The 26,792-nt window shown below is 40.2% G+C and overlaps 1 protein-coding gene across 1 annotated transcript in view; it reads right to left on the bottom strand.

Moving 5' to 3' along the window:
* The window catches only part of GDPD4 (glycerophosphodiester phosphodiesterase domain containing 4), a 70,731-nt gene extending 44,397 nt beyond the window's left edge, over nt 1–26,334 (bottom strand). Inside the window, exons 1-7 of the mRNA XM_062197567.1 lie at nt 26,152–26,334; nt 23,572–23,675; nt 10,132–10,225; nt 7,616–7,675; nt 1,842–1,940; nt 1,679–1,772; nt 796–873 (exon numbers count right to left, since the gene is read on the bottom strand). Of these exons, the coding sequence (XP_062053551.1) occupies nt 796–873; nt 1,679–1,772; nt 1,842–1,940; nt 7,616–7,675; nt 10,132–10,225; nt 23,572–23,675; nt 26,152–26,334 (712 nt within the window). The remainder of the gene's footprint in view (nt 1–795; nt 874–1,678; nt 1,773–1,841; nt 1,941–7,615; nt 7,676–10,131; nt 10,226–23,571; nt 23,676–26,151) is intronic.
* Between the last annotated feature and the right edge of the window lie 458 nt (nt 26,335–26,792).

A 26,792-nucleotide genomic window follows, 5' to 3' on the forward strand; every position in this document is an offset into this window, starting at 1 on the left:
GTAGTCTAAGTAACTAATTATTCCAAACAAGCAGACAAGATAAATCCCATTCCATGGGTTTCACCAACTCTGTGAACTAGCTAATTTACTTTCTATTGTTGTCACATTCCCTCTTATGTTCAGTGATTTGACTATAAAAGCACAGGACTGTCCAAATATAAGGCATTATTATGGCAAGATTATTGGAACTGGGATTTATCAAGGAAGGAAAAGAAGGGAACGGGAAGGGAAGGGAAGAGAAAAGGGAATAAATGTAAAGGAGCAGGCTTTCAGAAGGACAAACTTGGCTGTTTCTGAGAAGCCTATAAAAATCTTTCTAAAACAACCCTCTATTTTGGGCAGTTCAGTAGGAGGAGGAGTACTAACAGACAGAAGTCTGGGTTCAAAGTCATGCTTTGCTACTTCCTAACTATGTTTCTAAGGATATGATTTAATATTTCTGGGTCTTCATTTTCTTCTGCAAAATGAGTCTATCTTGTTGCTACCATTGACTTCACAGGGTGGTTAGGACTAATAAGTTATAATGACATGTTGGCTTGTAATAAGTCACATGAGTTGTAAGTGTTCACTTATTATAGTCACTCAATAAATATTAGTTACTGACTTCCTTCCATCTGTCCCTTCCTCCCCTCCCTCTTCCCACACTCTCACATACATAGCCTATCCATAATCCTGTTATTACTGGCCAGTTGACAACATTTACTATTTTAAACCTCTGAGGAGTTTACCATTTTTACATTTTAAAGTTACCGCTTATGCTTCAGTGACCTTCAAATCTAGGTCTCCAGCTCTAACCTCTTAACCTTGTGAATATATTACATCTCTTGAGCATTTCTTCCTTGTAATACGTTGTCCTGTATCTTCTTATTCTAACTATAATTTAGAAAGTGAAGAAGAAAAGAGTTTATTATTGCCCTCTTTAAGCTTTGATCCTGAAATGTATTCTAAAATTTACCCACACATATATACCAAAAACACAGTGGCACCACTATCCATCCAGCTCTAGTTTTGCCTACATCCTTCCACTAGTTAGGAAGCAGATACTCCCTATTTAACCAATAGTAAAAAAGGGAGGCCTAGAGAGAAGTAGCTCTTGGTGGTTTCTCAGTAACTGTGGTGAAAGATAACTCCATTCTCAGAGTAGTTTAATGTATAGATCTGAACCTCTTTGGTTTCCATTATATTAAGACAAAGAATAGAGAGGAAACCAATGGCAGAGACAGATATTTCTGCTTCTGCTGTAAGTCCCTAGGTATGACAGGGACTAACCAGAGCCTGCTTTGAGTTAACTGGATGTAAGCAGGTATCTTGGATAGTACCAGTTGAGACTAGTAATATTTGAATGCAAACTGAAAGAACTGTGACTTCACCAGCACTCTGGTAAATTAAAATGTCCTCCACTGCTCTATCCCTAGTTAGAAAATGTGCAACACAGATGAAGATCTTATTTTTCCAGAAGAATCCCTCTTAGAAGAAGGCCTCTTAAGTTACAGAAATACTATGACAGGCCACACAGGGTGGTAAGTGAGGGCACAAGGAGCATGCCTGAGTAACAAGCTAAACAAGTTTCAAAGAAGGTTGGGAGGATAGCTACTAAGCTTCCACTTTCCTGAGTGGAGTATGAAAGCTAAAGTCAAATCTGAGGGGGAAAGACAAGGTTCCATCCCACATGACATACCTTCTGTTTCCAAATAGATCACACAGTAGGCCACAGGCCAGGAAAGGAGACTCATCACCGTAATGCAGCACAGGTGAATGTAGGGAGCAAAGATCTGAGAGAGAGCCAAAAATCAGGCTGGATGCATCTGGACAGATAGTGCTAAGAACAAGAGGATGCTTACCTGTAGTGACAGCCCAACTGTCAGCCACTTGTCTTTCCAGAATTTAAACAGAGCAAACAGTAAAAGCATGTGCAGCAGAATTGCCAGTACAATCGTAACCTGAGAAACAGAAAAGATCTTCTGACTTTCAGGCACTGGTTCTGGATCAGAACCCTCCTTTGGAATTACATGAGTGTCTTTACAGTGTCAGGGACCTCATCTCATCCTTTTATTGTATTCATTTTTGCAAATCCTCAGTATTGGATGGGTTCAATCATTTCCCCTCTTCACTCCTAAGTCTTTGTTGTACAGCATGGCTGGGAAAAATTCCCCGCTTGTGTGTCCTAATGCCATTAACAATTTACCACTTCTAAGAACAGGTGAGCTCTCACACAGCTTGATATCTCTCACTCAGCTTCAACAACGGCCACTAGAACCTTTCATTTTTCTTTTTGCCTCAATTATATACTCAGTACTCAATACAATAATAAGTAAATAATATTATGTTGTGTTTTTATGTAATTTTCCTCTACAGATTGAAAGCTTCACAAGATCAAAAATAATAATTGTATTGTTTAAGATTATATCCTTAGTGCTTTGCAGAATGTCTCCCAAAGTATTTATTATTTATAAAACAAATGAACAAAATCTGCATGTCACAATACTATATACATCATAGAAAAAAGAACATATCTAACGAAATTGAATCCACAATTAACCCTCTCACAAAAAAAACTCTTCACCAGCTTCAATGGTAAATACTACCAAATACTAGAAGAAGAAATATATCTCCAATCTCTCACAAACTCTTCCAGAGAACAGGAAAATAATGCTTTCCAATTCACCCTATAAAGTAAAAGAACTAGAGCTACCCAAATCCATCAAGGACATGAGAAGAAAAATAAAGCATAGACAAATCTCTCTTATGTTAGGTGGATGAAAAAATTGTAAATAACCTGTTAGTAAATTAAATGCAACAGAACACAAAGGCTGAATTGTCAAATCAACTCATATGAATCACAAATCCTATTCAACACCAAACTGTGAATGACTTAAAGGATATCAGCAGATAAAAAATGTCCCCCTGGAGAAATCTGATCATGTCAAATGTAGCACATCATGAAAGGTCTTTCCTCTCCTGTATCAGCACCTATTCCATTTTGGTACTTAAAATGTGAGCTGGATTTTAAAAAAAGCAGTAGAAACACTGCTTCACAGGAGGAATCATTTTGGTTATGTAACACTTTTTTTTTTACTTTTCATTTCTTTTTAAAATTTTTATTAATATAAAGAGAACAACATTTCATGTATTTCAAAGATACAATTCTTTTTTTCTTTTTTCTTTTTTTGACAGGCACACAGTGAGAGAGAAACAGAGAGAAAGGTCTTCCTTTTTTTTCTGTTGGTTCACCCCCTAATGGCCGCTGTGGCCTGCATGCTGTGGTCTGCGCACCGCCCTGATCCAAAGCCAGGAGCCAGGTACTTCTCCTGGTCTCCCATGCGGGTGCAGGGCCCAAGGACTTGGGCCATCCTCCACTGTACTCCCGGGCCACAGCAGAGAGCTGGACTGGAAGAGGAGCAACCAGGACAGAATCTGGCGCCCCGACCGGGACTAGAACCTGGGGTGCAGGTGCCGCAGGCAGAGGATTAGCCTATTGGCCGGCGCCGCGGCTCACTAGGCTAATCCTCCGCCTCGCGGCGCCGGCACACCAGGTTCTAGTCCCAGTCGGGGCACCAATCCTGTCCCGGTTGCCCCTCTTCCAGGCCAGCTCTCTGCTGTGGCCAGGGAAGGCAGTGGAGGATGGCCTAAGTGCTTGGGCCCTGCACCCCATGGGAGACCAGGAGAAGCACCTGGCTCCTGCCATTGGAACAGCGCGGTGCGCCTACTGCGGCGGCCATTGGAGGGTGAACCAATGGCAAAGGGAAGACCTTTCTCTCTGTCTCTCTCTCATTGTCCACTCTGCCTGTCAAAAAAAAAAAATAAATAAAATTAAAAAAAAAAAAAAGGATTAGCCTATTGAGCAGCGGCACTGGCCTCAAAAATACAATTCTAAGATAATTATATTTCCCTCCATCCCATTCTCCTTTCTTCAATCCCTACCTTCCTTCATTTTTTTAATCTCCACAAAAATGTAATTTTTATCCACTCTATAATCACAGGGTTAGTGCACCACTAACCATAAACTTCAATAAAACGTAGAAAGATTACAGTTCCACAGGAGTATAAACATGAACTACAAACAACCAATAATCATATCAGAAGATGTCTGCTACATTCCTATACTTTTTTTTTCTACATTAACTACCACATACCAGAGAAAACATGGTATTTGTCTTTTGGGGACTGGCTTATTTCACTAGGCATAATGGTTTCCAGTTACATCCATTTTGTTGCAAAAGACGGGAATTTCATTCTTTTTATGGCTGAGTAGTATTCCATAGTGTGTGTGTGTAAATATATATATATATATATATATATATATATAATACATATACACACACACACATATATGTATATATATATATCACTTTTTTTATCCAGTCATCAGTTGAAGAATATTTAGATTGATGCCATATCTTAGCTATTATGACTTCAGCTGCAGTAAACATGGAGGTACAGATAACTCTTTCATATGCTGATTTAATTTCATTTAATTCATCCCAGGAGTGTGATGGCCAGGTCCTGTGGTAGGATATATTTTCAGATTTCTGAGTAATCTCCTTACTATCTTCCATAATGGTTTTACTAGTTTACATTCCAATCAACAGTGTATTAGGGTACCTTTTCCCCCACATCTTCACCAAAATTTATTATTTTTTATTTTTGGATGAACCCTCTTATGCTATATTCCATTAATTATATATTATATCCTGCCATGTCTCACCACACAATACGTATTTACAATAAAGCAACCTAGCTAATATCAGGTATATCCTACTACAAATTTTTACAGTCTAGGACTCTATTATCTTTTGGCTAATAAATACTCTTATATTATTAATAATTATTATTATGTGTGTTTATAAGAAGATCAGGTTATCAACATATTTCCAAGGAGTTTTGAGTGAGACCGTTCATTTCATTCTGGCATCCCTAAGTAAAAGGGGAAGAGACTATAAGCCCAGTGCTAACCTTTGTCATCCTAGGTTTATTGTGAGTAAAACCAAACAAATTATAAGCCCAACAGAATCCCTCTTGCCAATGGAAACAATCTCTCCTCCAAAGTCTGCCTACCCTGGTCCTTACTGTTTTGGAGGCCCATTTCTAGGAAATGTCAGCTCTTCTCATATTCTCCGTCCATCACTTCTCACTGCTTACAGACACCTATATCTGGAATGAGATCCCAGAATGCCTCAAACGACAAAGGCTTAGAATAGAATTTATATTGGTGAGGCCAGCGTTGTGGTTCAGTGGGTTAAAGCACACCCTGTGATACTGGCATCTCATATAAGCACCAATTTGAGTCCTGCCTACTCCATTTCCAGTTCAGCTCCCTGATAATGCTCCAGGGAAGGCAGCACATGATAGCCCAAGTGCGTGGGCCCCTGCCACACCTATGGGAGACTTGAATGGAATTCCGAGATTCTGGTTTTTGTTTGGCCCAGCCCCCAACCATGGTAGCCCTTTGGGGCGTGAAACAGCAGACAGACGATCTCTTGCTCTCTTTGTAGATCTGCCTTTCAAATAATTTTTTTTAAACAGATTTTATATAGTCAAAATTCCATAGAGTATGTATGGGAATGATTCAAAGAGTACTAGATAAGGATATGAGAAGATAATTTTATGTGAGGCTAAATGTACACAGGTACTCTTACTAGAGATTTGGTTTCAATATAACAGAATCCAAGTAGTAAGCAGTATTTGGCGCTCTGAAACTTTGGCTGAGAAGTAGCCTATGCTTAATGAAATTGGGATGACTGCAATGTCTTGGGGTCATATAGAAGAAATAATCCACAAATTTACTGCAAAAAAATGTTGCTGGAATGGGTATCACCCATGATACCTCCCCTATCATGTTCTTTGGGAGTACTCAAAGGGCACTGAAAAATACACTGGTGAGGAAAGTGCTGGCATCCTTAAAAGACACTGTAATGGTTGTCCTCTACACATGCCTAAAGGTGAAAGATACAGCCACTGAAATGGGCTTGCTGATTTTTTTTTTTTTGACAGGCAGAGTTAGACAGTGAGAGAGAGAGACAGAGAGAGAGTTATAGACAGTGAGAGAGAGACAGAGAGAAAGGTCTTCCTTCCGTTGGTTCACTCCCCAAATGGCAGCCATGGCCGGCACTGTGCCAATCCGAAGCCAGGAGCCGGGTACTTCCTCTTGGTCTCCTATGCGGGTGCAGGGACCCAAGCACTTGGGCCATCCTCCGCTGCCCTCCCAGGCCACAGCAGAGAGCTGGACTGGAAGAGGAGCAACCGGGACTAGTACCTGGCACCCCAACCAGGACTAGAATCCAGGGTGCTGGCACTGCAGGCGGAGGATTAGCCAAGTGAGCCACAGCACCGGCCCAGGGTTGCAGATTTTAAAAGGGATGATGAAACCCTGCTATGGTAGAGGCCAAGCAGTATCTAACTGGCAACAGATTCATGGTTTCAATAGTAAGCACAATCCTGCAATGGTAATCAGAATAGATTAACTCAGATATTCTTGGTAGTGACTAATTGATCATGATGTTACCAATTTCAAAACAAATGATGATATCAATAAGATCTATTTGTTTCTTTTCATCTATGTTCTTTTTACTATTTATCTAGAAGATCTCACTGCTTCAATTTTCGCATTTTCTAATAACTCATAAGTTTCTATTTCTAGTTTGTAGTTATCACTTGAGTAAAAGAAGATCCAAGGAGGCTACTCAGAATTTAACACATGCCTGGATTTGGGATAAAAAAAAAAGGATGGTATCAAAATCATGCCTAAAAACGTCTACACAAAAGCAAGAGGCTGTCACTAGAGCTGCTCAAACCTATGAAGAACAAAATAAGGGAGGCTATGTTGGAAATATGCTGTCATATCCACAGACATTATGGCGAAGCTGCCTTTTCTCTGGGGACCAGATATAGACCCTTTGAGAGAAATTACAATGGTGTCATTTTAAACGGATCCAAAATAAGGAGGTGTCAGGGAGCTTCAAAGGAGAAATTTCAGGCGAGTATAAAAAGGCAATGATTCCACTTAAGAGCTGAAATCAAGGTTCTCAGTATAAGGGTCTCAGAAATTCATCCAGAAAAACTCAATGGGGGATAAGAACTACTGTGCATTTACATGGTCCAGAGGGAATCAAACCCAGATGCCACTCTTGTCCCATCTAGTGGGACTGTGCTCCCTTCTCTTACCTCCTCCACCCATGGACCCTTCTCAGGAGGAGGAGAGGTAAAAGGCACATCATGCTTTCACCACCACTGTAGGATTCTAGGCCCAATACAGGAGGGAGAAGTTTAAAGGTTAACAGGATGAAGTTTAGTTTATTATAATGAACTGAAATAGAATGTTCCTGTGACTGAAAAGGACTAGCAAAGTAAGTCACCTAAGATTTAATTGGGATTGGAAAAATGGGTCACAGAATAAGTAGTGAGAAAGAATAAACTTTGAGTTTAGCTTGGGTTTATCTCCTTCAGCGTGTCAGTTACAACTGTTAGAAATGTAACTGATTCAGCTAAAACTGTGTCAGTAGGTATCTTCTCTCTGGAGGAACACTAGAAGAAAAGGCGACCCTGTATGTAAATCTGAGTGCCAAGGAACACAGCCAGTCCTGGTCTAAGGTCTCCTATGGGGATTCAGATGTCCTACCTTATGACACTTGTGCAGGTACAGTTCGATTCTTTCCCGAAGCAACAAGATTCCAACTATCTGCAAAAGAAAAAAAAAGAACAGGAGGTTGTTTTGAAATCACCAAGTTGCTGCCCAAAGCACTGTTCTGTAGCTTAAAACTTCTTTCACAGTTGGGCACTACATTCACTTTTCAGCCTCTAGGAGTTTACCATGCTGTTCTCTGTCTGCAAAGCTCTCCCTCTCCATGTCACTAACTCTTCAAAACCAGTTTAAACATCGCCTCCTATTGGTAACCATCATCAGCACCCCCAAGAAGGATTTATTATTTCTTCTGAGCTTTCCTAATCATTTACCACACTGATCCGTCTGCAGTTCCTGTCCATTTCTTTTCCCTGTGATGGACTTTATACCTGGTATTACTTAGATTAAGGTCAAGGGTCAGCCTTCCCAAGAGTCATTTAAAAACTTTTTCTTGAGAAACATAGGTATTGCAATTGTTGTTAACACTGGTATACATCAATAAATCTTATATTTGAATATAAAGCTAGCTGGTCACCAAGTCAATATGGTGATGGAAACTAAAAGCAGGGGTCCTCAGATGACTGATGGTCTAAATGTAAGGTACTTTTTGATAAAAAATTATTTCATTTGTTCTTTACTCAGCCTGATAAAATATCATTTTATCAAATATTATCATTCTCATTTGAATATGGGAAACTGAAGCTCAGTCACCTAACGATAGATCTGTAAACAGGATTTCTTTCCTTACTTTTTAACTGTTGTTGCCATTGTACGTATCCAAAAGAGGCAGGGTAGAGTAGAAAGTATAAAATATATTGTTAAGGCCGGTGCCGCGGCTCACTAGGCTAATCCTCCGCCTTGTGGCGCCGGCACACCGGGTTCTAGTCCCGGTCGGGGCACCGATCCCGTCCCGGTTGCCCCTCTTCCAGGCCAGCTCTCTGCTGTGGCCAGGGAGTGCAGCGGAGGATGGCCCGAGTCCTTGGGCCCTGCACCCCATGGGAGACCAGCAGAAGCACCTGGCTCCTGCCATCGGATCAGCGCGGTGCGCCGGCCGCAGCGCGCTACCGCGGCGGCCATTGGAGGGTGAACCAACGGCAAAAGGAAGACCTTTCTCTCTGTCTCTCTCTCACTGTCCACTCTGCCTGTAAAAAAAAAATATATTGTTAAAATATATTGCTTTATTGGATGCTAGAATTTGTCCCAACCTTAGCAGCTAACTATATCATTTCAAGTTCATTGTGGATGAAAGTGGTACAGTTCAATGGCCAGATTTTGGCCCAAAATGCATATTTAATTTGCATTTTTACAACTAAAAACAAAAGTTTCAAATTGGTCTGACTAAAGTACCCTCCAAATCCAATTTTCAAATTGATTTTCTAAAACAGAAGCTTACGTTATGCCAATGTCTTATCCTTATTTTCTGGCCTTCCAAAATGTCAGAAACCTTCCTTTTCAGCCATGTTTCTCCATTATTCTTTATTATTCTCTTCATGCCAACAGACTTGATCTTTCCCTCTACAGGGCACATTCTGTGTTTTTCTGTCTGGTAAACTTTTTCATGATGTTCCTTCAACCCAGAATGTTCTCTGCCATTCCTATATCCATATCTAGTGTTCCTTTCAGATATCACTACAATAAAAAGCCTTCTTTAATTATTTTAGCTGGAAGTCACATCTTTCTCCTCAGACCCTCAAGAACCTTATTTGTGCCCCTCTGACGACAATCACAATGTCCCATCTGTGTTAGATTTGGTTGAAGGGATAGTTATAACTTTCTACCTCAATCCTATCTCTGAAATATCCTACATGGAATAATATATAATTAATAAATAATATATAATTAATAAATCTTACTGAAGGAAAAAAGTGATGCAAATGCTAGATTTGGGGGATGTCTTCTGTTGTATCAGAAAGGAAATCACTGGAATGGCAAAATCAGAGAAATATGTCTTCTCTACATATCAGCAAAAGTATGAGCTGAAAAATTCTGCCCAACATTATTTTCCTACTAAGCTTTATATTCTCATAGACTTTCTCTTGCATTACATAAGTTTCTCACTACAGTGTATCAGATAATAGAGGAAGGGCCATACTACTGCCTAAAGACTTTTGCCAAAACATACTCTGCATCTGAGCTAGGTGACTAGCATTTGTACATTAGAATGGATTTACAAACTAATTTATAAGGCCCATAAAGACTGCTTATTTGAAGCTGTGGGTGTCTAAAATGACAATTCTGAGGAATCAGAGTAGACTAGGAAACAGGGGAATGGAGAAGGGATGTGCTGCCACCCTTTCAATGGGCCCAACTATAAGTTACATCCTCTAATAGCTCTAGCCTCCCACCCCCAGTCCTTTATGCCTAAAATTCAAGTAGCTGACATAAACCCCAACACTGCTTAGACATGAGTGATATTTAGGACATGAGGCCTCCTAACACCAACTAGATACCATTCCCAAATAGGAGGACCTCCTGAGGCTACTCAAGAAAGACACGTGGGAAGTGTTACTCACCACCAGCAATGAAGTATAGGCAGTCAGGGTCCCAAGTATACTCAGAAAAATTATGGAACCGAAGACCCAGATTCCTGTTCCTAGAAAAATGACCCTGAAAAAACATGTTTCAATCCTTAAAACAGAGCAGAAACCAGCAGCACCTCTATCTAGGATGGGGACAAACAGATTAGTTGAGGTATAAGAAAATGGAGGGAGGTAAGAAGAGAGGCAGTTGCAAATAGATCTGTGAAAGTTTTCAGAATATTTACTTGAGGAGTTTCAGCTCTGTCCTGTAGGCAACTTGGAACATTAATAGTGTCTTATTTTAAAGGGAAGTATTTTTAAAAATTATTTAGGATATTCAAAAAGCATATCATCCTTAAAATCAACATAAATACAGAGCTTTTATAATACCAAGAGAAAAAAGTCATCCCATAATTTCAGCTCCTTATTCAAACTAATATTTTTCATTTTGGCAGGTTCCTTATCCATGTACATGTATATTGTATTACAGAAATGTAATCACAGCCACCGTATAAACTGCTGTCTTAACAGAACAGATTGTTCTATTCCTAAAGTAGTATATGAGGGAAAAAAATGTTAAGATTTATTTAATTTACTTGAAAGGCAGCTTGATAGAAAGAAATACAGAAAGGGAGGGAGGAAGAGAAGAGAGAGATGTTCAGCCTGCTGGTTCACTCCCCAAATGGCCACAAAAACCAAGACTGGGCCAGGCCAAACCGGAAACCTCCCATAAGATTTGCAGGGGTCCAGATGCTTGGACCATCCCTACACTGCTTTCCCAAGTGCATTTGCAGGAAGCTGGATTGGAAGCAGAGCAGCCAGGACTAGAGCTGGCACTCAGACATGGGATGCTAGTGTTGCAGGTAGCATCACAACCTGCTAATGATTTGTTAAGAGAAACAATGGTATATTAGGGCTAGCATCATTTGTCAAATAATTTAGACTTTTCATTTTAAGACAACAGAAATTACCTACTCACCATATAAAATAGGGGAGATTATATTTTAAAGCTATAAAATACAGGTTATAGAACATACATCCCACATAAAAAATATAAAAGAAAGGGGGCATTTGGCACAGTGGTTAAGATGCCATTTGGGATGCCTGTATCTACATCACAATAGCTGGGTTTTCAATACTTGGCATCAGCTCTGGACTCCAGCTTCCTGCTAGTGCAGTTCCTGGGAAGCAATGTTGACAGATCAAGTAACTAGGTTCCTGCCACCCAGATGGGAGATGTGGATCAAGTTCTCACCTCCTGCTTCAGTTTGGTGCAGTTCCAATAATTGCAGACAGAGAGTGAACCAGCAGATGGGAACTCTGTTTCTCATTTAATCTCTCAAACAAATTTTAAAACTTTTTAATTTATAAGGGGGGTGCTGGCTTGTGGCATAGCAGGTAAAGCCTTCACTTGTGTTGCCGGCATCCCATAAAGGTGTCAATTTGTATCCTGGCTACACCACTTATGATCCAGCTCCCTGCTAATGGTTTGGAAAAGCAGTGGAAGATGGTCCAAGTGTTTGGATCCCGTCACCTATATGGAAGATCCATATGAAGCTCCTGGCTTCGACCTGGCCCAGCCCTGGCTGTTGCAGCAATATGGGGGTGGGGTATTAACCCAGCAGATCCAAAATCTCTCTGTCTCCCTCTCTCACTGTAACTCTTTCAAAATAAATAAATAAATCTTTAAAAAAAGGAAATGGGGAAGGGTGTTTAACATAGCAGTTAAGATAGTTTGGGATATACATATCCCATCTTCCTGGCTTCATCTTGGATCCAGCTTCCTGCTAATGAGCACCGTAGGAGTCAGCTCAATTGGTTGGGTCCCTGGAACACACATTGGAGAACCAAATTGAATTCTGGGATTATAACTTCAGCCTAGCTCACCCCCAACTGTTGTAGGCATTTGGGATATGAACCACCGGAAGGAGCATCTGCCTCCCTCCTTTCATCCCTCCCCTTCTTTCTCTCTGCCTTTTAAAAAGAGAGAAAAGAACTACCACAAGCCCATTATATTCCTTATTTTCACTAAAATGTTCTTTGTAGGCAACTACTTTGTCAACCAAAGCCATGTCTTCAACATCTACTTGATGCTGGACTTCTATAGGTGATAAGTTAATTATTTTACCACTGCATGCCATGGACTCCCACTATCTCCTTTACCACTGGAAACAGAGACATTAAATTTTTAAGTGTAATCAAAGAAGAGTACCAGAACCAGCTTAGAGAACTCATTCTTTTTTTAAATTTTTTTTTTTTATTTGACAAGTAGTTATAGACAATGAGAGAGACAGAGAGAAAAGTCTTCCTTTCGTTGGTTCACCCCCCAAAATGGCCACTACGGCCAGAGCTACACTGATCCAAAGCCAGGAACCAGGTGCTTCCTCCTGGTCTCCCGTGCAGGTGCAGGGGCCCAAGCACTTGGGTCATCCTCCACAGCCTTCCCGGGCCACAGCAGACAGCTGGACTGGAAGAGGAGCAACTGGGACTAGAACTCGGTGCCCATATAGGATGCTGGTGCTACAGGCAGAGGATTAACCAAGTGAGCCACGGCACCGGCCCCAAGAACTCATTCTTAAACGTCTGTCCCTCTACAACTGCCACTGATACAAAATTCTGTATCTGTAAGGGTTGCTCAGAGTAACAGAACCACCATGCGTGATGCACAATAAGAGATTATAGGAAATAAGATTTACACAATTTTGGAAACTTATAGAGAGATCTACGAAAGAGGTTGTTGTCTCAACATGTGGTATTTGATATGTAAGCATGCATGCATATATGTAAGTATTTATTTGAAAGGAAGGGTGACAGAAGGAAGGGAAGAAAGAGAAGAAGATGGTCTATCTGCTAGTTTACTTCTGAAGGCCTATAACAGGTAGGGCTGGGACAGAATGACTACAGGGGCCCTAAATACCAATCAGATGGCCCCCATGAGTGCCAGGACCCCAACTAATTGTGCCATCATTTGCTGCCTCTTACATACATTAGCAGGAAGCTGGATGAGATAGTATTTGGTTTTACAACCCCATACAATGGTACTTCAACAAGCTCATGGAAAAGACAATCAAAAGTTAAGTTTATTTCATGAAAAAATATGGGGATGAATTGAAATGAGTACTAACTATTCAAAAAACCAATAATGTAATTTGTGGTTAAAAATATATGTAATATTAGGGGGTTTAAGACAAGATGGCGGAAGAGTGAGGGTGCGCACCAACAGTTCGGGAAGAGAAAGTTTAACAAAAGTGGAGTTACTGTACCCTCAGGAAGAGACTCAGAGAAAAACTGCAGAGGAAACTCTTCTGGATCTAGTGGATGTGACACAGAGGACCTGCGGGGAGAGCAAGGTGGCCCACTGCTGCGCGGAGCCGCGCCTAGCCGCTGCACCATGCCAAGCTGCACCGAGCCGCACCGCGGACACGGGAGCCGCGAGAGTGGGGAAGGCAGCGAGCCCAGCCACAGAAGCCCAGCCGCAGAATTTGAGCCCTGGTGCTGGAAGGAAAGGAAGAGACTCAGAAAAAAAAAAAACCTGAAGAGGAAACTCTTCCAGATCTAGTGGATGTGACACAGAAGACCTACAGGTAGAGCAAGGTGCCCCACTACTGCGCTGAGCAGCGCCGCGGGACCGGAGCCGCGAGAGAGGAGCCGCAGGAGCGGGAAACCCAGCCAGCCCAGCCAAAGAAGCCCAGCCGCAGAATTTGAGCCCCGGTGCTGGAGGGAGAGGTAGCCCCAGACATTGGCCGGGAGGGTTAGAGCGTGGTCTGAGGTCACATGGGGGGAAAGTGTACCAGGCTAACTGGAGGAGAGAAAAAAAAAAGCGAATAAATAGGGGGAACTGGCAGGGTCACTAGCCTCTCTGGCCACTCACTTTACAAAGAGCAGGCACCATTTTGCATATGTAAAACAAACTCCGTAACCTAGGCAACCCGGTGAGCTGTGTGGAATTTCTTCCCAACTGAGTCTAAAAAAAAAAAAAATAGAGAGCAAGAGAGCAAGCCAGAGAACAATCTGGGTGAGTCACGTTGGGCGCACTCTTAACCATGAAGAACCAAACAGAGCTCTCTGGCTACACCCAGCAAAGCCTCTAAGGATCCACCAAAAGCAGGCAGTCCACATACTATAGAGTCATAGTATAATAAGATAAAACGCCACAGCGAAGGAAACAAAGAACACCTCCAAGATGCCAAACAAACGTAGAAACCAAGGTAACAAGAGCAAGGAAGACACTATGATGCCCCCAAATGAAAAAGACACCCCAATTCAAGATTATGAAGATGAAGAGATAGAGGAAATGCAAGAAGCGGATCTCAAAATATTGGTAAGATCATTAAGAAGCTTTCAAAAAGAAATTCTTGAACTACAGAAATCCTTAATGGACAAGATAGAAAATCTCTCTCGTGAAAATGAAATATTAAGGAGGAATCAAAGTGAAATGAAACAACTAGTAGAACAAGAAACTGTGATAGTGATGAGAAACCATAATGAAATGAAGAACTCAATAGATCAAATGACAAACACATTAGAGAGCCTTAAAAACAGAATGGGTGAAGCAGAAGAGAGAATATCAGAATTAGAAGACAGAGAACAGGAAAGCAAACAGGCAAACCAAAGAAAAGAAGAGGAGATTAGAAATCTAAAAAATATTGTCAGGAATCTACAGGATACTATTAAAAAACCTAACATTCGGGTTCTAGGAGTTCCTGAAGGCATGGAGAGGGAGAAAGGATTAGAAGGCCTTTTTAGTGAGATACTAGCAGAAAATTTCCCAGGTTTGGAGAAGGACAGAGACATCTTAGTACAGGAAGCTCATAGAACCCCTAATAAACATGACCAAAAGAGATCCTTACCATGACACGTCGTAATCAAACTCACCACAGTGAAACACAAAGAAAAGATCCTAAAATGTGCAAGAGAGAAACGTCAAACCACTCTCAGAGGATCCCCAATTAGACTCACAGCTGACTTCTCCTCAGAAACCCTACAAGCTAGGAGAGAAGGGCGAGATATAGCCCAGGTACTAAGAGAGAAAAACTGCCAGCCCAGAATATTATATCCTGCAAAGCTCTCATTTGTGAATGAAGGTGAAAGAAAGACCTTGCACAGCAAACAGAAATTGAAAGAATTCGTCGCCACTCGTCCAGCCCTGCAAAAGATGCTTAAAGATGTGTTACACACAGAAACACAGAAACACAGTCATCAATATGAAAGAAGGTAAAGGAAGGAAACCTCACAGCAAAAGATCACAGGAAACCCAAAAATGGTAGGGCAAAGTTACTACTTATCGATAGTCACATTAAACGTTAAAGGCCTGAACAATCCAGTTAAAAGACACCAATTGGCTGATTGGGTTAAGGAACAAAACCCATCTATTTGTTGCTTACAAGAAACACATCTTTCTAACAAAGATGCACACAGACTGAAAGTGAAAAGCTGGAAAAGATATACCACGCTAACAGAAATGAAAAAAGAGCAGGAGTAGCTATCTTAATATCAGATAACATAAATTTTACCAATAAAACTATTAGGAGAGACAAAGAGGGGCACTATATAATGATTAAGGGATCCATTCAACAGGAAGATATAATGATTATCAATGTATATGCACCTAATTACAGGGCACCGGTTTATTTAAAAGACTTGTTAGGAAATTAAAAGGAGACTTAGACCCGAATACAATAGTTCTGAGGGACTTCAATACTCCACTCTCAGAGATAGACAGATCAACAGGACAGAAGATCAACAAGGGGACAGTAGATTTAAATGACACTATAGCTCAAACGGACCTAACAGATATCTACAGAACTTTTCATCCTACATCTAAGGACTTTACATTCTTCTCAGCAGTACATGGAACCTTCTCTAGGATTGACCACATACTAGGCCATAAAGCAAGTCTCAGCAAATTCAAAAGAATTAGAATCATACCATGCAGCTTCTCAGACCACAAAGGAAAGAAATTGGAAATTAGCAACTCGGGAATCCCTAGAGCACGTGCAAACACATGGAGACTGAACAACATGCTCCTGAATGAACAATGGGTCATAGAAGAAATTAAAAGAGAAATCAAAAATTTTCTGGAAGTAAATGAGGATAACAGCACATCATACTAAAACCTATGGGATACAGCAAAAGCAGTGTTAAGAGGAAAGTTTATATCAATAGGTGCCTACATCAAGAAATTGGAAAGGCACCAAATAGATGAGCTTTCAGACCATCTCAAGGATCTAGAAAATCTGCAGCAAACCAAACCCAAACCCAGTAGGAGAAGAGAAATAATTAAAATCAAACAAGAAATCAATAGGATTGAATCCAAAAAAACATTACAAAAAATCAGCCAAATGAGGAGCTGGTTTTTTGAAAAAATAAACAAAATTGACACCCCATCGGCCCAACTAACTAAAAAAAGAAGAGACCCAAATCAATATAATCAGAGATGAAAAAGGAAACGTAAAAACAGACACCACAGAAATAAAAAGAATCATCAGAAATTACTACAAGGGCCTGTATGCCAGCAAACAGGGAAATCTATCAGAAATGAATAGATTCCTGGACACTTACAACCTACCTAAATTGAAAACCTAAACAGACCCATAACTGAGACAGAAATTGAAACAGTAATAAAGGCCCTCCCAAAAAAGAAAAGCCCAGGACCAGATGGATTCACTGCTGAATTCTACCAGACATTTAAAGAAGAACTAACCCCAATTCTCCTCAAACTATTCAGGGCAATCGAAAAAGAGGGAATCCTCCCAAACTCTTTTTATGAAGCCAGCATCACCTTAATTCCTAAGCCAGAGAAAGATGCAGCATTGAAAGAGAATTACAGACCAATATCCCTGATGAACATAGATGCAAAAATCCTCAATAAAATTATGGCCAATAGAATGCAACAACACATCAGAAAGATCATCCACCCAGACCAAGTGGGATTTATCCCTGGTATGCAGGGATGGTTCAGTGTTCGCAAAACAATCAACGTAATACACCACATTAACAGATTGCAGAAGAAAAACTATATGATTCTCTCAATAGATGCAGAGAAAGCATTTGATAAAATACAACACCCTTTCATGATGAAAACCCTAAGCAAACTGGGTATAGAAGGAACATTCCTCAATACAATCAAAGCAATTTATGAAAAACCCACGGCCAACATCCTATTGAAGGGGGAAAAGTTAGAAGCATATCCAATGAGATCTGGTACCAGGTAAGGATGCCCACTCTCACCACTGCTATTCAATATAGTACTGGAAGTTTTAGCCAGAGCTATTAGGCAAGAAAAATAAATTAAAGGGATACAAATTGGGAAGGAAGAACTCAAACTATCCCTCTTTGCAGATGATATGATTCTTTATTTAGGGGAACCAAAGAACTCTACTAAGAGACTATTGGAACCATAGAAGAGTTTGGCAAAGCAGCAGGATATAAAATCAATGCACAAAAATCAACAGCATTTGTATACACAGGCAACGCCACGGCAGAGGAAGAACTTCTAAGATCAATCCCATTCACAATAGCTACAAAAACAATCAAATACCTTGGAATAAACTTAACCAAGGACATTAAAGATCTCTACGATGAAAACTACAAAACCTTACAGAAAGAAATAGAAGAGGATACCAAAAAATGGAGAAATCTTCCATGCTCATGAATTGGAAGAATCAATATAATCAAAATGTCCATTCTCCCAAAAGCAATTTATACATTCAATGTGATACCAATCAAAATACCAAAGGCATTCTTCTCAGATCTGGAAAAAATGATGCTGAAATTCATATGGAGACACAGGAGACCTCGAATAGCTAAAGCAATCTTGTACAACAAAAACAAAGCCAGAGGCATCACAATACCAGATTTCAGGGCATACTACAGGGCAGTTGTAATCAAAACAGCATGGTACTGGTACAGAAACAGATGGAAAGACCAATGGAACAAAATAGAATCACCAGAAATCAATCCAAACATCTACAGCCAACTCATATTTGATCAAGGATCCAAAACCAATCCCTGGAGTAAGGACAGTCTATTCAATAAATGGTGCTGGGAAAACTGGATTTCCACATGCAGAATCATGAAGCAAGATCCCTACCTTTCACCTTACACAAAAATCCACTCAACATGGATTAAAGACCTAAATCTACGACCCAACACCATCAAATTATTAGAGAGCATTGGAGAAACCCTGCAAGATATAGGTACTGGCAAAGACTTCTTGGAAAAGACCCCAGAGGCACAGGCAGTCAAAGCCAAAAATAACTACTGGGATTGCATCAAATTGAGAAGTTTCAAAAGAAACAGTCAGGAAAGTGAATAGGAAACCCACAGAATGGGAAAAAATATTTGCAAACTATACTACAGATAAAGGGTTGATAACCAGAATCTACAAAGAAATCAAGAAAATCCACAACAACAGAACAAACAACCCACTGAAGAGATGGGTCAAAGACCTCAATAGACATCTTTCAAAAGAGGAAATCCAAATGGCCAACAGACACATGAAAAAATGTTCAAGATCACTAGCAATCAGGGAAATGCAAATCAAAACCACAATGAGGTTTCACCTCACCCCTGTGAGAATGGCTCACATCCAGAAATCTACCAACAATAGATGCTGGAGAGGATGTGAGGAAAAAGGGACACTAACCCACTGTTGGTGGGAATGCAAACTGGTTAAGCCACTATGGAAGTCAGTCTGGAGATTCCTCAGAAACCTGAATATAACCCTACCATACAACCCATCTACCCACTCCTTGGAATTTACCCAAAGGAAATTAATTTGGCTAATAAAAGCCATCTGCACCTTAATGTTTATTGCAGCTCAATTCACAATAGCTAAGACCTGGAACCAACCCAAATGCTCATCAACAGTAGACTGGATAAAGAAATTATGGGACATGTACTCCATAGAATACTATACAGCAGTAAGAAACAATGAAACCCAGTCATTTGCAACAAGATGGAGGAATCTGGAAAACATCATGCTGAGTGAATTAAGCCAGTCCCAAGGAGACAAATATCATTTGTTTTCCCTGATCGGCGACAACTAACCGAGCACCAAAGGGGAAACCTGTGGAAGTGAAATGGACACTATCAGAAACAGTGACTTGATCAGATCTTGGGCTGACTGTTGATGTACAATGTAATACTTTATCCATTTTAGTACTTTTTTTTTATTCTAGTACTAGTGGTTGAACTCTGTAATTAACACACAATTATTTTAGGTGTTTAAAGCTTAACTGAAAAGTGATCCTGGTTAAATATAAGAGTAGGAAAAAGAGAGGGAGGATATGTATAATTGGAGACATGCTCAATTGGACTTGCCCCAAATGCTGGAGTTAGAAACATGCCAGGGGATTCCAATACAATCCCATCAAGGTAGCATGTACCAATGCTATCTCACTAGTCCTAGTGATCAATTTCAGTTCACATTCGATGGCTCTGATAGATCTAAGAGTCAAAGGGATCACACAAACAAGACTAATGTCTGCTAATACTAACTGATAGAATCAAAAAGGGAGATAAGGGTCCAACATGGGAAGGGGGAGACACAGCAGACTCACAGAATGGTAGATGTCCTAAATAGCACTCTGGCCTCAGAATCAGCCCTTAAGGCATTCGGATCTGGCTGAAGAGCCTATGAGAGTATTGTAGGCATGGAAAGCCAAGACACTCTGGCAAAAAAAAAAAAAAAAAGAAGAAGAAGATCTAAATGAAGGATCTCAGCGAGTGTGATCCCAGTGGAAAGAACGGGGCCATCAAGGTAGGAGGTACCTTTCTCTGAAGGGAGGAGAGAACTTCCACTTTGACTATGACCCTGATGGAATAAGATCGCAGTCGGCGAACCCTAAACGCTTCCATTGCCTTGGCAACTCATGACTAGAGCCTAGGGAGATTACTGACACCATAAACAATTTGTTAAATTGTTAAGTCAACAACAGGAGTCACTGTGTACTTTCTTCTCAGGTGGGATCTGTCCTTAATGTGTTGTCCAAAATGAAGTAATGACATAGCTAGTACTGAAACAGTATTTTTACACTTTGTGTTTCTGTGTGGGTGCAAACTGATGAAATCTTTACTTAGTATATACTGAATCGATCTCCTGTATATAAATATAATTGAAAAAAAAAAAAAACCTTGGTGTTAATTTGGAAATTACATAGAAAATTAATCAATTTTTTAAAAAAATATCATGCAGGATCTCTGTCCTTAATGTGCTGTACATTGTGATTTAATGCTATAACTAGTAATCCAACAGTATTTTTCACTTTTTTGTTGCTATATGGGGGCAAACTGTTGAAATCTTTATATATACTAAACTGATTTTCTGTATATAAAGATAATTGAAAATGAATCTTGATGTGAATGGAAGGGGAGAGCGAGTGGGAAAGGGGAGGGTTGCGTGTGGGAGGGAAGTTATGGGGTGGGGGGAGCCATTGTAATCCATAAGCTGTACTTTGGAAATTTATATTCATTAAATAAAAGATTAAAAAAAAAAGAAAACAAACCACAGGCTATTTAGAAGAAAAATTTCCAAAACATACTGAAATGTTTTTTTAAAAAAGGCAAAATATGAAAAAAAAAAAAAAGTGAGCCGGCGCCGCGGCTCAGTAGGCTAATCCTCCGCCTTGCGGCGCCGGCACACCAGGTTCTAGTCCCGGTTGGGGCACCGATCCTGTCCCGGTTGCCTCTCTTCCAGGCCAGCCCTCTGCTGTGGCCAGGGAGTGCAGTGGAGGATGGCCCAAGTCCTTGGGCCCTGCACCCCATGGGAGACCAGGATAAGCACGTGGCTCCTGCCATCGGATCAGCGCGGTGCGCCGGCCACAACGCGCCTACTGCGGCGGCCATTGGAGGGTGAACCAACGGCAAAAAGGAAGACCTTTCTCTCTGTCTCCCTCTACTGTCCACTCTGCCTGTCAAAAAAAAAAAAAGAAAAAAGAAAAAAAATCACACAAAGCTAGTATGGAAGTATTATCACATGTTTCCCCTTATAAAACTCCCTATTAACTTCCTACCCCTCCCACCCTCTAGCAATTACTATTCTGTGTTCATATTAAGCTTTATCAGCTCCTGCATATGACAGAGAACATGTAGAGTTTTTCTTTTTATGTCCAGCTTGCTTTCACTTAGCAGGATACCCTCCAGTTCCACCCATTTTTCTGCCAAGGACAAAATTTCATGTTTTTTATTTATGTTAAAAGTTCTGGTACCGTATAAGTACAAACAAGCATTATATTGTGATGTTGAGTCACAATGCTTTATATGACTGATGAAAGATTAAAACTTTGGTTATCTAATTCATTTTTGATGATTAAAAATCTCCTAGAATCATTTTAGGGAAGACATAAAAAGAAATATTAATAGCATATAAAACTATTATTTTAAAGGTAAAAGTATATGAACAAAAAAAAGAGTATGCCTACTCAAAAAAACAGAGTAACTCTGCATTAGGATTGAAGACATCATTGGAAATCATAATGGTGCTCAACTTCTACAATGCCTAGCAGTAGAGTATTACAAATGGGTTCTGCAGGGAAAACTATAGAAGGGCCAGTAAGCATCTGGGTTCTTAGAAGTAATGGTGAGGGTTCCCTGAGACATGCTTATATTCAGTGCAAAATTGTGAGGAATAAAAAAAGTGATTCAGGGCCAGTGCTTAATGTGGGCATCCCATAACAGAAGTAGGAATAAACAAAGTGACCAATGTAGAATGATTCCTAAAGGTTTTCCTCACCACCAACCACACTAGGACTTATGAATGAAGAAAGAGTCAGAAAAATATGGATATTAGATTTTGCACAAATTCTGTCAAGTTTGGATCAGAGAGTCAGATATTTTTAAATTATAAAGAAATAAATTGTATTTCAATTTGAAGTACAAGGGAAATGGATTGAAATACAAGTGCTATAATAATCGAGGACTGGTCTATAAAGATTGGATATAAACTGATGAGAAAACTTACTGAAGACCCCCAAGGGATAAAAGTGGGCAAAGGAAGAAAAACAAGCAGAAATGAAGATTATGTTAAATAAAACAGTTTTGAAAGTTTATAACTTAAGTTGAAAAAATCAAGAAAATAATCTCATGAAGAAATTGTAAAAGTGTTTAAAATCAGAACATTTAATGCTTGTCAATGGTGAATTAAAATAGAAACTACTGAATATCCCTTTTGTCAACTGGAAACTGTTATAACCTTCTGAGAAAATACTTTGGGAATATGCATAATGATTTTTTATGGTGTTTACTGTTGTTGACTCAATAATGCCACTTATGGGAATCTAAGAACATTAGTCTAAATATGAAGATTTTTCATGCCATGAGATATTCTGAAACTATTTTAAGTTATATTATTTAGGAGTTTTATACAAAACTTTATGCAAAATTATATACATATATACATAGTATGAGCATAGTATTTTAAAAATAAGAATAGCAAAAAGGCTGGGCAACAGCCTTTTTTACCAGATTGTTATTTGAAAATGTGGCTAAGCAGGTATTTTCATTTTTTCTACTTTTTAAACATGTATAATAAGAAGACATATTTTACATCTCCATTGCATAAAATACACTATTTCAATAAAAAAAAGATTCCAGTCCTGGCTTTTCTGTTTCCAATCCTGCTTTCTGCTAATATGCCTGGGAAGGAATCAAAGGATGACCCAGATACTTGGGCTCCTGCCACATATGTGAGAGACCCATTTGAAAGTTCTTGCTCCCAGGGTTTAGCCAGGCCCAAACTAGCTGCTGCGGTCATCTGGCCAATGAACAAGTTGATGGAAGAATGATCAAACTTTGTCTCTCCTTTCTCTGTCACTCTGCCTTTCAAACAAATAAATAAGTAAGTATAATTACAAAAATAAATCTCATACTTAAATTAAACCTTCTCCCCCCAAATCCCACTTAATGGATAAAATTTGCAGCAAGGTTAGAAGCATAAGGCCAGAAAAACAGTAAGGTCTAGGGGCAGTCCAGGAGCAGGAATTTGGCTATGTGAAGATACTGAAACATAACATCTGTCCTTGTGTTCAGAGTGCCAGTAAGTGACCTAAGAACAGGAGGCAGCAGTAGAGGCTGTTGGAGAAGCAGAAAGGTCAGAGCTTGAGGACAGAGATCATGAAGTCCAACTGGTGTAGGTATTAGAGAAAACAGAATGGGAAACAGATGTCAGGGAATCATTTTCTGAGAAGGAATGGTCATTATCTGAGATACAGACCAAGAATGGGATGAAGCACAGGTAGAGAGAAAGTTTAAACAGGCTAAGGTGCTAGGCATTCTGCTTCTGCCTGAGTCAGGCATCTCCCCCACAAGTTGTAGAAAACCCCAATGTTGTCCACCTTCCCTACTTGCCACCAGTTTCCAAACTGAGGTAAAATTCATGTAGCTATCAGACCAAAGAGCTCTTACATAAATGAAAATAGAAAAGATGCAGCTTACCAATCAAAGCCGAAATATTCATTTGAGATTTCTATCCACACAAACAGCAAAATCACAGATAAGACAAATGAAATGACCAGGACTACACAACAGACTTGCTCTGTCTGGGAAGAGAAAGAACTCTATGTTAGCTCTATTTATCCAGGTTACCTCAGCAGTGTCTGTATACCCTGTCAAAGTTTAGGATAGATACACTGCCATGCTTTACCCTCCACAGGGTCGAGTGACCACTCTTTTCTCTTTACCTCAAATAAATCTGTATATGCCCATTTATTAAACTACACTGAACTATAATTATGCATTTATATGTTTGTGTCTGATGCCACACTGTTTTTACCTTGAAGTATCTCTATACTTAAAATACCTAGCAGGGTGTTTCAAATGTAGTTTGCTCTCAACAACCATCAGTTGAATCCATCCAATTTTCCATCTACCAAATGTTTGGTGGTCCATTTATGAATTCATTCACTCATCATTCGTCAGGTCACTTAGTCAGTTATCTATCCACTTAGTAGTAGAAAGAAGAACCAGAGTAATGGAACATTTTTAGTAGCTATTTTGTTCCAGAACAATGCTAGGGACTTCACAAGCCAGCTTCTTTATTTTCTCTATCTACTTTTAGTTATATAAAGAGAAAAATTTCATATATAGTTTTAGGAGCATAATGATACTTCTCACAAGACATTTTCATTTGATTTGCTTCTCATAAGAGCTGTAGGAGTTAGGTATCATTAACCTCATTTTGCAGAGAGGTAAAGTAATTGAGTCCAAGATCAGCCAGCCAAGAAGCGGCAGGGGCAGGAGTGGAACCCAGATCCATATGGGGTCAAAGCAAGGATGCAGGGTATCTTTAAGGAAGAGGTTGTTTTTTTTTTTTAAATCAAGATTTATTTATTTGAGAGGCAGAGTTAAAGATAAGAGAGAGAAACAAAGAGAGAGGTCCTGACCCACTGGTTCACTCCAAACGGCTGTAATAGCTGGAGCTGGGCCAATTTGAAGCCAGGAACCAGAAGCTTCTTCTGGGTCTCCCTCATGTGTGCAGGGGTCCAAGCACTTGGGCCATTCTCCACTGCGCTCCCTAGCAGATTGTTGAAAGGGAAGCAGAGCAGCGGGACTCAACCTGTGCCCATGTGGGATGACAGTGCTGGGGGCGGAAGGTTAACCTACTACGCTACAGCATCAGTCCCATGAAGGAGGTATTACACTGAGTCTTCACAGTAATCCTCATCACTGAAAATCACAAAACAGTCACACCACAGGTTGCCAAACTCTTTCTGGGGAGATTAGATTTGAACTGTCATCTGAGTTGTAATCTTAAAAGCCTCCATATCACATGAATGAGAAATTCTAACTCTTTGGGATGTTGTTTTTACTCTGTTAAAAACAAGGAATATAACATGCCTGTATAAGTGCTAAGGTTATTGTGAGAATTAAAAAAAAAACAACACAGAAATGGCACAGTAAATAGGATAGAAGCATCTGGACAAGAAAAATATGAGGACAGACTAACATTTGTGCCTATCTAGGGCAGTCTTCTGTTTCTTATCCTTTTCCTTGTGCTTCCAAACATAGACATAAGCAATTAGAGTTCCAATTGGTCAGATTCTTGGACCCTAGTTGAATCTTGTTTATAACTAATGGATGTACATGACTTGGCCGTCCTCATCTCACTTCAGTGTGCTCATCATTTGACCTCTTACACCATACAGCCCACTAGAGGGTCCCAACATAAGGCTTAGAGAAAGATAAAGGCTCTCAGTAGGGCTGGGCCATATGCCATCTCCAGCCTTATTAGAGAGTTTATCAGGAAAAATCAGGTACTAGCTTGACCAATAACAAAGGCATCTTGTTTCCTATTTGGTGGCTGGCTGGCTGTTTGTTTCTCACAAATATAACTGTTGGGAAATCACAGAGGAGAGTGAATTAAAGATTAAAGATTCAGGGGCTGGTGCTGTGGTGCAGCGGGTTAAATCCCTGGCCTGGATTGCTGGCATCCCATATGGGCGCCGGTTCTAGTCCGGCTGATCCTCTTCCAATCCAGCTCTCTGCTATGGCCTGGGAAAGCAGGGGAAGATGGCCCAAGTCCTTGGGCCCCTGCACCTATGTGGGACACCCAGAGGAAGCTCCTGGCCCCTGGTTCCGGATCGGTGCCATTCCAGCCATTGTGGTCATCTGGGGAGTGAACCAGCTGATGGAAGACCCTTCTCTGTCTCTACCTCTCTCTGTAACTCTGTCTTTCAAATAAATAAATTTTTTAAAAAAGATTAAATATTCAGGTATTCCTGTAATCCCTAGAGAGAAACATCTAATTGTACCCAAACCTCACTCTTTCAAGGTTCACTGAATGCATATATGTAACAGTAAAAAAATAAATAAATAAAAGTGAAAGAAAATGAATACATCAATTACATGTCAGGAAGTTTAACTTTGGCTCTAGAATTGATGCAGTATTTTTATGGAAGAACTGGAGCCCCAGAACCTACAGTGCTGGAGACTCTAAGGAACCTTCATAGAGCCAAGGACCCGTCTCTGCTCCCCATATTGGAGAATGTATGGCACAGATCCTCCCCATCTCTGTACCCAAGAACAGCAACACGATCCAAGTTTGGTTTTTTCCCACTGTCTGAATTTCCAGTGGCAACTGTAGCAGCCAGTAAGGAAGGTGACATAGGATTTGTGGTTGAAGATTTTTTCAGTCCATGAACTATCCTTTTCCGATTCTCTTCTTTTTCTGGACTCAGTCCTGTTGGCCTTCGTAGACATGATTCACCCTTTTGCTGAAAGGACAAATGAAATAATCAGGATCCACTATAGCTCCTGTTAATGTACTCCACCATTCTATAGAAAATTATGTAAGTATTGTTTTTAATTTTATTGAAAGGCAGAGTGACAGAGAGAGAGATCTTCCATCCACTGCTTCACCCCACAAATTCCTTCAATTGCCAGAGCTGGGCCAGGCTGAAGCCAGGAGCTAGAAACTCCATCTAAGTCTCCCACAGTGGTGGCAGGAGTCCAAGCACTTGAGCCATTTTCCACTGCCTTTTCAGGTGCATTAGCAGGAAGATGCATTGGAAGCAGAACAGCCAGGACTAGATCTGGCCCTCTGATATGGGATGCCAGTATGACAAGTGGTGCCCCAACCCACTGCGTCACAACACTGACCGCTCTACAGAAAATTCTATCAAAGTTATATGGATTTTAAAAATATTTACGATTAAGAT

Source organism: Lepus europaeus, chromosome 7 (assembly GCF_033115175.1).
Source record: "Lepus europaeus isolate LE1 chromosome 7, mLepTim1.pri, whole genome shotgun sequence".
Classification (NCBI taxonomy): domain Eukaryota; kingdom Metazoa; phylum Chordata; class Mammalia; order Lagomorpha; family Leporidae; genus Lepus; species Lepus europaeus.